Genomic DNA, 12,743 nt, shown 5'->3' on the forward strand with positions numbered 1-12,743 from the left:
AGGCTTAAAAAGAGCTTTTTTTTTAAAAATGAAGCCGAGACAGTATTAAAAACCAATTCACAGTGCTGAGTGGTGCTGTGCTTGTATTTTATAATCAGTAATTTTTAACAATTTAGCTTAGACTAGTATGGTTTTAATTGCATATGCTTTATTGTATGTTTTTTATGGCAATGTATGTAATTCTATTTTAAATTCCAGTCGATGCCGATTGTGTTCCATTGGCTGATCTACCAGCACAATGACAAGAAAATGGATCTTCATCAGCATCAGATTGGATATCATACCAGAACTGTGAGCAATAGCCTTACTAAATTAGCTCATAATTAATTAAAGAAGCAACCTTCCTTAGCAATACATAATTATATTTTCGTAGTTCAAACATTACTTTTGTCCTAGTGGAACTTTATAAAATTTCAGAATCCCAAATTTAAAAAAAAAGTAGATTCAGGGTAAATTTAAAGAATGGGACTATGACTGCCACTTAGCAAGTGAATATCACAATGTGCAAGGAACTTTACCTCAGCAGCTGATCTTCCAAGCCAGATTTGGTCACAGTGAAGTTGATGATAGTGACTTTTATACATACCTGAAACAATAAAAATGTATGAACATTTTAAATGCAGAGTGACATATTTTCACTTCTGTCATTTCATAAAGTCACACTGTGATATTTTGTATTAAAATATTAGAGATCATGAAACAGAATAATGTCTGAAAGATGTATATGCAAAATGAATAAATGATTCTGCATTATAACAAAACAGATACAGAAAATGCATGTCTTTAATGTAACTGATAAAATTCATCATCCTGCTTCACCCATGAAGGACTGGTGGATTATTAAAATAAATCAACTGCCTGAAAATGCTTCAAACCATATTTTTAGTAATGTATCAGCTTTGTCCCGTTATGTTTAATCTTTGGCCAGCAGAGGTCACTGTCTTTAAGAAAAGGGGTAAATAAGAAAGAAAAATCTCAATTACCTCTGGCAGATAGTGTGGATTGGACATTTTAGTTGTCATGTAAAATTTGAAGTTTTTGTCGTAATCAATGTCTGTATCTCCTAAATGCATGAGTAATCTGCCACCTGCCATAAATGTTTGATTTAGAAGAATAGGTTCCAGAGCTGGGTCCAAGCTTTCTTTCAACTGTAATATAAAACAAAATATTGAGTAAGAAATCAAATAAATAATAGCTGCTATAACATGATGGTAAAGCATGATGGTGCCAGCATAAATCACAATAACAATAACTCACTGATTGTGGGATCTGGACTCAGAAGACCAAATGGACTTCTCATTGAACCCAGCAACAGACCAGAATTATCCAGCACTATGTCTCTTGGATTCCATGCTGAGTAAAAATCTGGCAGAGGATGCGAGAACCCTTTGATTAAATAAGAGTTGTATGGCAAAGTTTTAGGGGGAAAAGGAGAAAGGAATGTTATCATGGGTTTTAATGTCCACAGATCAAAGAGTCTGAGATGGAAACAAGCCCTTCAAGCCCAACTCATTTATGCTGACCAACCTGATTTGCCCATGTTTGGCCATATTGCTCTAAACCTTTCCTATTCATATAGCTAATGGTGAAGGACTGGTGATATTTTTCACAGTTAGGGTGGCCTGGGACTATGAGGAGGTAGAACAATGAGCCAGTAGACAGGTTAATTATGTTATTAAGTGATATCTATTTTTTTTCACATTCCTAATCATCAGAAGCAGTGAAATGGTCTTTGATCAATACAATCTTATTGAAGTCCAGTACAATAACCTACAGGCAGGGTCTTTGGTCAAGCTGCCCGAGTTCTTCTCCGTCACTTTGCTGCAGATAGTTCACAAGGCTATTGGGAGCCCAGTCGAATGTGAGGTGATGTTTCTTTCTGTTTTCCTAAGACAAGAAATTCTTAACACTTTCTAATCAGTGCTGCAAACCTACTAGTAACATTTTTCACGGAGAAAGAATTATTTTGATTTTAAAATGCATTTAAGATTTATACTGGAGCTCAGAAATCACAGCATGAAGTAATAGATTTTTGAATATTACTTTACATTCAAAATAACTATAAGTGCCTGATGTGTGACTGGTCAAATATATGCAATGACCATTTGTATAAGAAAGTTTCAATGCCTGAATTTGTTTGTGATATTTCTCAATTTGCTAGGGGCATGATACAGCTCTGGTAGATAAAGTAAAGGAGAATCCAAAGAGTTTTGGCATCATGATATAGTGGAACGACTTCACATTTGTAGTATTGTGAACAGTTCTGATCATTTAGCAATAGGAAGGAAGCCATTAAAGAATGCATAAAAGATATTTGAGGATGTTACTGAGAATGGAGGGATGAGTCATAAGGAGAAGCTAGAAATGCTAAGACTTTTTCCGCAGGAGTATAGGAGGCTGTGGGATTTACTTTATGAGGTAAACAAGATTCTGAGAGACATAGATTTGGTGAATAGTCACCAAATGGTTGGAGAATCTAAAACTAAAGGGCACAGATTTAAAGGGAAAGGGAAAAGATTTAAAATGTGACTCGAGGGTCAACCTTTCCACACAGATGTTCTTTTTCAGTTAAATGCGTCTCCTGTAAAAATGCAATACCAATCTTCAACTTTTTAATATAAGCTAACACTCTTTTTATTTTAATCGGGATATTAAGCCTATTAACATTAAAAGTGGCAAAATTCAAATTAGCCATAATGAATTATCCCCCATGAAGACAAGGCACCCACACGGCTCTTGACTATTAAAAAAAACGAGCAAAGAAACCCCATAATAATAAAGGAAAAAAAAAGTTAAAACTACAACAATATAAGTGTAGTACCCCCTCCCCCCCCCCCCCCCCCCCCCCACCTCAATTACACAGGATATGCATTTAACTGAAAAAGAACATCAGAAGTTGAAGAGAGATTGGGTTGGACATGTTATACCACCACATTTAATTCTAAAGCAAGAGGTGTTGCTATGTAAATTCACAAAAAGGTATCTTTTACATTGGATTCAGTTTTTGCAGCTGTTGATAGATTGTTGATTGTTAATTGTATGATTTTTTTCAGCCCCTTGGACTTTGATGAATGTTTATGCTCCTCATATCAATGATGATTGTTTTATGGTGGAAGCTTTTCTGAATTTAAATCAGGCTGATGGCAATGTGTTGGTGGGTGATGATTTCAACTGCTGTTTGGATTCCTTATTAGATAAATCTCCAAAAACATTAGGCAAAAAAAAGATGGCTGAATAGTTGTTGACAGTAATAAAGGACTTGAACTTGGTAGAGATTTGGAGGAGGTTGAAATTGACGGAAAAAAATTTTTCTTTCTATTTTGCGAGGCCTGATTCTTATTCTAGAATAGATCTATTTTTAGTATCATCACTGTTACAAGGTAGATTTATTCAGGCTGAGTATAAAAGTAGGATTTTGTCTGATCATTCCTTACTATTAATTACTTGTATTGGTTTGGAAAGGGTTGAATATGCATATCGGTGGAGATTTAATATGCTGTTGTTGAAAAAATCAGAATTTATTAAATTTTTGAGAGCATATAAAATCTTTTCTGCAAATAAATGAGGGGTCAGTGCGAAGTAAATTCATTTTATGGGATGCATTGAAAGCCTATTTGAAGGGACAAATTATTAGTTATACAGCTAGAATTAACAATATTTGGTGGAGAGTCATTATTTAGAGAAAGAGATAGATAAGTTGGAAAAAGAGGTAGAACAGGATACGATGGAAGTTTTAAAAAAAAGATCATTTAACTTAAAGTTATGGTAAAACACTTTACAAACTTATAAATTTGAAAAATTATTAAAAGAACTAAACATTATTATGAGCTGGGTGAACGCGCCCATAAAGTGTTAGCTTGGCAACTGAAGACTGAACTGGTTTCTAGGACAATAAATGCTATTAGATGGGGTATGACAATTACTTATAAACCTCAGGAGATTAATGATGAATTCTATTTATTTTATGAGGGGTTGTATACCTCTGAAGCTTTGGAAGACAATGTTAAAACTGATGCATTTTTGTCTTATTTGGCTTTACCGTTTCGATGTGGTAAACAGGTGGTTTTTTTTTAACATTCATTATGGCACTGTGAGACAGTGAAAAAGCCTTTTTGGAGTAAGTAGAATTATGGACTTTTTAGAAGGTTTATTTAAATTTAAGCTTTCACTTGATCCTTTAGTATTTTTATTGGGATATATTAAGAAATTGAGTCTGGAATTAAAATTAGAAAAGTTTCAGATTGATTTATCCGATTAGCACTGGCTATTACTTGGAAAAATGAAATTGAGTTGAGTGTTCAAAGACAGCACATGGAGATGAGATCCTGTATCCCACTAGTAAAGATAACTTACGATTCACATGATAATTATTATTTTTTGTTAAGGTGTGGAGCCCGTATATGAAATATATGGGTTAAATATACAGTAGAGTTTTTTTCTCCCTTTTTTTTCCCTGTGTTGAGATGGCAGCCAAACATGGTGACGGTTTGATTGTTATATGTGTTAACTCCTTTCCCTTCTTTCTTTCTTTTGGGTAGTTATGGGGGGGGGGGGAGGAAGGTGGGGGGAGGGGAGGGAATTAGGGAAGAAAATTATGTATATTTGTACCCTTTACTTGATTGTATGCTTTATTTTACACAATAAAAAAAATATATTTTTAAAAAAACCTTTCCACACAGATGTGATGAAACTGTAGAACAAACTACCAGAAGAAGTGGGAGAGATGGATATAATTCTGACAGTTAAAATAAATTTGGATAGATTTAGGAACAGGAAAAGATTACCAGGATATGGGCCAAGTGCAAACAAATGCCAACCTCAGATAGGCAATTAGGTCAGCATGGATGAGTTAGGTTGAAGAGCCTATTCGGTTCCATGTAGTTCTGTGGTCTGCTGAGTTGCTTATTTCAATGAGAATAAATACGAGCATAAAAATACATTTACCTCTTCTAAAAGTACAGGCATGCCAAGTCGAATAGCATTTTCTAAGGTGCGCAAAAGACCAGAATCTGTTAGTTTAATGATCTTCAAGCCATTCTTAGTTTCCATATTTCTTATCCAGCGATTTGCCTGTAAACAATTTTAAATTAATTATCCACAATTTCACATTAAAAAAATAAGAAAAAGCATTGTCTTACAGATGCACAGTGTGTTGGCAAGGGAATTTTGATTCTGTCAGTTTCCAAAGCAAATCCCTTAAGAGGCCTCCCATTGCAAACTGGCAGCCTGCAATCATTGTCCTTGATAAACTAGTTCTGTTTTCTGTATGCATTATGCTTATTTATATTTTTAGCATAAATTAATGTTGCAGTTATTAAAAAAAAATTGGTTAGGTCATATTTGAAATATTGTGTGCAACTGCAGTCACCCCATTATAGGAAGGATGTGGAGGCTTGGTTAAGTGTACAGAAGAGGTTTACTGGAACGTTACCTGGTTCAGAGTGTAAGGGTTATGGGGACAGATGTCGTCATGGAAGCAGATACAATGGTAGTGTTATGGGACCAGAAGACACCAAAACCCAGCAGCAATAGAAATTCACCAAGACAAATAGTTACTTAAACAAAAGTTACTTTTTAATTATCTTTAAACATGAAAACAAGATCAAGCTTTAACTTATTACTATTATCTTAACTAACTTCTAATTCTAAGCGCACGTGTATGTAATGTGTATATAAGTTCAGAAAAGTTATTTGATTCACACTCACTTCGCACTCCTCCAAGTTCACTGGTTGCAGCCAATTCTTATACTGTGCACAGAATTTAACATTTATGAATTTCACTAGGCTTTGGAGCTTGAAAAGTAAATGGCTACTGCTCAGGGTTCTTATCAGTTTTCAGATAGATTTTTTGCTCATTGCCGACACCCACAACTGATCCTTTCTGATCAGCCACTTCAGTGTCTTGCCAAAGAAACTTGCCCCATCAGGGTTTTCCAGATGATAACCTCTTTCTTTCAGGGCACCATAGAGTTCCTTTTTGTTTCCCTTATTTCAAGTAAAACATTGTACAGCCAGCCATCTCCTCTTTTAAGGATCACAAGGGCTTTGACCAAGCTGAACTAAGAACTCACAACCTGTCTTCAAAATGGGCTTTTTTCCACAAGCTTGCCAGCTTGTCATGTTCCTCTCCCAGCTGCTACTGCTGAACTGTAGAACTGAATTTTCTCTCTCTCTCTCTCTCTCTCTCTCTCTCAGAGAAAACCACATGATCCTCTTAGAACAGCACGCTGCACTCAGAGAGAATGTAGCACTGGACCTAATCTTCCTAGTTTGTTCACCTATTGCTTTCCAAAACAATAATCTATTTCTCCACAGCATGTCCAATTAACACCTACTTGTGAAGTCCTTAAAGGCATTCTTCAAAGTTTTTGCAAAGACACTCAGAGCCTGGACTGTCTGGCTTGAGCAGAGCTCTGGCATTTTAAATGAGATCCTTTGAAGTGTTTGTATATGACCTACACTAAAAAATCTATCACAATTTATCTCCTTTAAAACATATCTACATACAAAAGAAAATATAACATAATCTGTCACATTTGCATTAAAGAGGCTTCTAGATAGACACATGAATAGGAAGGGGATGGAGGGGTATCTATCACATTCAAGCAGTAGACTTTTGGATTGATTTGGACATCCTGTTCAACACAGATATGGGCAAAAGTTTCTATTTCTGTACTGTTCGATGTTTTATAAATTTCATGTGACATTTTATTTGGTCCCCAAAATGTTGGGGGAGTGACTTGAGTTCCCTAAAGGTGAAGTTTATGACTTGAATTGTAGTAATGCAGGGATACATTGTAAGAGCACATTGGAGTCAGAACACAGTTGGCATAAGTTCCCGAATTACCATTTGGAACTTAATGCCATTCATAATGTTACCATCACAATATATTTTCAAATTTTTTCTCTCACAATAGGCTGGAAGAAACTGTTGACATCAGATGCTCAGTAAGATCTGGCTCAACATACAGTTAAATTCCCAAAAGGGACAGCTAGATTATTCTTTAAAGGAAGTAGAAAAGGCAAGGAGAAGAATACATTTTGTTTATGTACTCCTTTCCTGAGTGAAAATCATACCAATAAATGCATTATCTTACAAAAAAAGTAAATTTTCTATCTATAAGAGTCATGTTATTTCCAATTTACTTCCAGAATGTGCCACAAATATTGGGAAACATATCTGTTGTAAAAATGGGAAAGAACAAATCTGCAAATGGATGTTGAAACTCATCTACTTTAAAAAAAATGACAAACAATAATGATGCAAGAATCACCCCCCCACCACCTAGTTTCAGCCAGTATTTGAGTTCATGCATCATATCATAATATGAGTGTTTAAATGCGCCCATTTTCCTCACTGATCCAATGATAAGAAGAGCTTTTTTATACATTATTTCAATATTCTTGATTTCCCTTTCTACCAACAAATCTATTGATCTTTGTTTAGAATTAACTAAGCTTCCCTATACCTTTAGGTTAGAGAATGCCAGAGAATCACCACCATCTGAGTGAAAATAATCTCCTCATCTCTATCCTGAATGGCCTATTGCTTATTGTGAGCTTGGTTCTAGCTCCTCGGCCCAGTAGTTCTCAACCTTTTTCTTTCCACTCACATACCACTTTACGTATTCACTATGCCATAGGGGCTCTGTGATTAGTAAGGGATTGCTTAAGGTGGTATGTGGGTGGAAAGAAAAGGTTTATAAACCACTGTTTTAATCGTACCTAAGTGACTTATTATGTGCATGGTTTCATAACTCCAAAGGAAATGGGCCAATGACAATTTTTCTCAAGCAAAATACTTCAGTAACAATTGGGCCTAGAGCAGTGATTTTCAACCTTCCCTTCCCACTCACATACCACCTTACGGATCACAGAGCACCAATGGCATAGGGATTACTTAAAGTGGTATGTGAATGGAAAGTAAAAGGTTGAGAACCACTGATCTAGCCAGTGAAGTGCCACAAGAATTTTGTAAGTTTCAATGCCACACATTTCTCTCTTCCAGACTCCAAAGTATACAGGCCTAGTCTTCACAATTGTCACATAGGAAACCCACCATCCACAGCAAATAGTGCATCTTCATTGCACTACTTCCATAACTCTATCCTTTCTAAGATAGGAGATGAAAATATATAAAATGAATTAGGCATTGTCTCACAAGGCCCTATATAATTCAGTAAGACATCTTTACTCCTGTACTCATGTGATAAAGGCCAACATACAGTATCACTTGCTTTCCCAATTAACAGTGAATTGGTTTTCACTGTTTCCCCAGTTCCAACAGAGGATCTCTGACTGAAATGTTAACCCTGTCTCTCTCTTTTCATCGATGTTACCTGACCTATCATGTTTCCAGGATTTGCTGTCTTTATTGCAGATCTCCAGATCTGCACATTTTGATTTTCAATTACAGAAAGCATTTTGGCCCCTCAAACGTGGTCTGCCATTTGCCTTAGAAAGATGTCAACTAGACTTAGATTCCAGACAATATGAGCTCCCATACAGCCTTTCAAACATTTTCAAAGGTGAACTAAGAAACCCGTTAGTCATGGGAGACCAGAAAACCGATATCGGCCTAGAAATATTCAGTGCCTTGAAAGACATGACTCATGAGCTAACAAACATGCTATGCAAGGAATTTCTGTTGCAATATTCTACTTTGCATGAGATCCAATGTAAAATAGCTTCAATTCCTTATCCATCTTTTATCTTGAATCTTTATTTCATAAGCATGAATAAATGCATAAAAAACTAGATAAATTTTGAAATTGTAACTCCTTTCAAATTGCTTCATTAAAATAACATGGCTGAAATACTAAAGATGTGATCCTATTACCTACTGTAATTATGATGGATCCTCAATTCCAATTTTTTTCTTGTTCATTCTTCCACTTCTATGTACATTTCCAGTCTTCATATCATATTTAAGTACGCTCACCCAATGAGTGACCCATATTTTCTTCAGAAGTACCATAATTTTTCCAATTAACTTTTAAAAGTTCAGAACATCCATGCAAGCAGTCACAAAACTAAATGCACTAATCTTTCTCGGCACCATCATTTCCACCCCTACTTTGTTAGTCTCCTCATGAATCCAATAGTGCAGCGCCAATGGTCTGTAGTTTCTGAGAAGTTATGCTGGAAAATGTGCCTCCTGAACTAGTGTGTGACTGCACCCATCAGAAATTCAACAATATTCATTTCAATGGTAAAGAAAGAATAATTTTGCATTCCTGTTGAAAGAATTAAGTTAACTTCAATGCACTTGGTTGTCTTTAAATGCTTTGAGTGCTAAATGTATTGGACTTCTACTATCATGTAATAGTGTAATTAATGTATTATTTCTATGGTTTCTGAATTATTGTAAATATCAGACCATTTTGACATTCTTTGCAGGATCTAACTGATAAGGATACAGCTTGCTTCACAGACAACATAGCTGCTTAAAGATTCCCTCCAGATGACTGGAAACTTAAAGGCCAGGATGGTGTGAAGCACAGACACAGCTTTAATATTCCAAGAATTTTTTGAGCTCAAGTTTCAATAGAAGTATTATTTCCAAATTGCATTCCACCCAGAAGCAACCAATCACCACCTAAGCAAAAAATAAATGGACATTTCAAATAATTAGTGCATTGATACTAATTGAGGGCTCCTCAATATTTAGGTAGATGTGCAGATATTAGACCAGAATTTTCTATCAATGGCATGCTGCTTAAGATTGTAATTGACCACTGAGAAAAGCTTACCTTTACATACCTTTACAAAGCTAGCAGTGAAGCCCTGCATAATCATAGAACCTTGTGCAAGGAAAATTCCATTTTGTGGATGACAAAGCAAGACCCATCCTGTTCAGTCAGATCTATCAATTTTTATTAAGATGTACAGCACAGTGACGAGCCCTATTGGCTCAAAAGCCCATGCCACCCAATTACACCAAATTAACCTACAACCCGAGTACATTTAGACAGTGGGGAGGGTGGGGGGGATGTTAATTATCCATAAGTTATTATTCATTTTTCTGGCAGCTCCATGGAGGGAGAAAAACCTGCAGATGCAACGATGGTTTTCAAACAATGAGACTGAAAATAAAGTTAAATGCTTTCAGGTTCATGTCAGTCAAATTTGTTCAGCATAAGTACAGTATAGTATTTTTGTCTTTTAAACTGTTTATTGTTAATGCAGGCATCTTAGTCAGGCATTGTAGGTAAGTCTCAAGCAACCAGAAAATACAACTAATCCCCCATAGGTGCCAGATACCAAGGATTTTACTGTATTACTTATAGTACAATTTATTAGTATGCATACTAACCTGATCTTGAGGATCAATCATCAAGGGACACCGATGACCTCGCTTCACAAGAATGCCATTCTCAGTAGAAATATTATCACGTGGTAGACCATCAGTGTTCCATTGGCGAATCTCATAGGGATCACCTAAGATATTAATGAGGCTGAAGTTTGCACTGATAGGGATTCCAAGTTCTGTGCAGCCTTTAATCCAGTGATCTATTAGCTATTTTTAAAAATAATAATTAATTTGATTTATATTATTAGAAACAGTTCCCACACATAAATATTGTTTTACAATGAAGAGGCTTTAAAATACAATAAATATAGATATGAAACTGAATTCACATAATGTGAATTGCTCAGGTCTTTATTTTAATAAAGATCAGATTACAATATAAAATTTTACATGTTTCACTGCAGGAAAAATCAAAAGTTGAACTAGTTGCAGACAATTATGGCTTTTGATGTTACAGCAAACTATTTCACAATTTAGATTGTCTAAGGAAGGCACAGAACCTATGGTTATTTCTTCTATCAATTCCAACATTAACAGACATTATGATTTTAAATTCTTGAGATCAATTGGTCCTACTGTGACATATTGTGTTGTATTTCCAAATTTTAAAACTTTTCCATCCCATCCCATTTCAAACTTGTATAAATGTCAGTGTTAAATACTTAAAATAGTTGGTGAATCTCTGCTTCTGTCCACCATATGACCATTCATTCACTCTCCATCAGTTCTCCACCCAATAACTCCTTTGGTATCCCATCTTCAGACACACTTCAGAATCAGAATTTATTGTAAGGAAATTCATTGTTTTGCAGCAGCATCATGGTGTAAACATTCATATAAACCCCAATAAATAAATAAAATAGTGCAAGAAAAAGACAAAGTGACCTAGTGTTCATTGTTCATTCAGAAATCTGATGGCAGAGGGGAAGAAGCTGTCCTTGTGCTGCTGAGTGCTGGTCTTCAGGCTCTTGTACCCTTTTTCCTGATGGTAGCAGAGTGAACAGGGCATAGCCTTGGTGGTGAGGGCCCTTGAGGATAGAGACTGTTTTCTTAAAGCACCACCTCTTGTAGATGCCCTCAATGGAGTGAAGACTGGTGTCCGCGATGTTGATGGCTGAGTTAACAACTCTCTGGAGTTTCTACCTGTCCTGTCCATTGGCACCTCCACACCAGACAATGGGTCAGAATGCTCTCCACGATCAACCTGTACAAGTTTTTGAGAGTCTTTGATGACATTGAATTTCCTCAAACTCCTCACAAAATATAAGTGCTGGTGAGCATTCAAACTTCCACTTCTAGCGTGTTCTGCTGATCTGATCTATAATTGTTTAAACAGTGTGTAGATTCTGGGGAAGTCTGGGTCAGAATCCGTGTTGCTTCTAGGTGTGAAGTGTCAGCTTCAGAGTTTGTATTGTATACACATTCATCAGCAATGAGTCCTTTTTGGTGGTTTCTCTTACTTTGGTTTTGACACACCAGAATACCTTTACTATCAACTGACGGTAAAGTCTTTTCAAAAGACCTGGTAAGCAGACTGATCACTCAAATTGAGGGAGACCTAATTTGAGAAAACCATTGTGATTTCCAAGGAGGCCATGGAACAGTAGACATTATCTTACCAACATGATAACCCCAAGGGAAATACAAAGGGGGGAAAAAAACTGCAGCCTGTTCACTAAAAACACAATGCTAGATAGACTCAGCAGATCAATCAGTGTCCTTTATAGAGCAAAGATAAAGATCCATAAATTTCGAGCTTGAGCCCTTCGTCAAGATATGGAAAAATGTCAGCATGCGTCGGAACAAAAAAAGAAAGGGGGAGGTGGAGAAGCACAGTCTCAAACACAGGAGGTAATAGGTGGAGAAGGGAGGGCACAGCAGCAAGTGGGGAAGGAGGGAAGGCTGGGAGAATAGAGAGGGAAAGGGGTGGAGAGCTGAGGACGAAAAAGACAGGGGGAAGGGAAGGACAAAGAAGACCAGGTTAGCAGAAACCAGAGAAGTCAATGTTAATGCCATCCAGCTGGAGAGTGCCCAGACGGAAATTCAGGTGTTGTTCCTCCAATTTAAGGATGGTTTTGGTAGGAGAGTACGCGAGACCATGGATGAACATGGAAGTGGGGCACAAAACTGAAATGGTTGGCCACTGGGAGGTCCCTGACACTGGTGTGAACAGAGAAAAGTGATCTCCCAGTCTGCGCCCAGTCTCTTAAATGTAGAGAAGGCCACAAAGAGAGCACCATATACAGTAAATCAGTCCTGCAGGTGTTGCTTCACTTGAAAGGCCTGTTTTTGGCTGCAGACAGAGGTGTGGGTGCAAGTGTGGCATATCCTGCGGCCACAGAGGGAGATGCCAGAGAGAGGAGGATTGATTGGGAGGGATGAGTGCATGAAGAAGTCACAGAAAGAACAGTCCCTACACAAGGCAGAGAGG

At 36.8% G+C, this 12,743-nt stretch overlaps 1 protein-coding gene across 10 annotated transcripts in view; it reads right to left on the bottom strand.

The window, feature by feature from the left end:
• The window catches only part of dnah6 (dynein, axonemal, heavy chain 6), a 362,044-nt gene that overhangs the window by 89,532 nt on the left and 259,769 nt on the right, over positions 1 to 12,743 (bottom strand). For all 10 annotated transcript variants that reach the window (XM_069923917.1, XM_069923897.1, XM_069923911.1 and 7 more), the window contains 4 exons: positions 10,316 to 10,519; positions 4,945 to 5,070; positions 984 to 1,148; positions 519 to 586 (listed from right to left, as the gene is read on the bottom strand). In XM_069923917.1, the coding sequence (XP_069780018.1) occupies positions 519 to 586; positions 984 to 1,148; positions 4,945 to 5,070; positions 10,316 to 10,519 (563 nt within the window). The remainder of the gene's footprint in view (positions 1 to 518; positions 587 to 983; positions 1,149 to 4,944; positions 5,071 to 10,315; positions 10,520 to 12,743) is intronic.

The sequence above is a fragment of the Narcine bancroftii genome, chromosome 1, assembly GCF_036971445.1.
Source record: "Narcine bancroftii isolate sNarBan1 chromosome 1, sNarBan1.hap1, whole genome shotgun sequence".
NCBI classification, from domain to species: Eukaryota; Metazoa; Chordata; class Chondrichthyes; order Torpediniformes; family Narcinidae; genus Narcine; species Narcine bancroftii.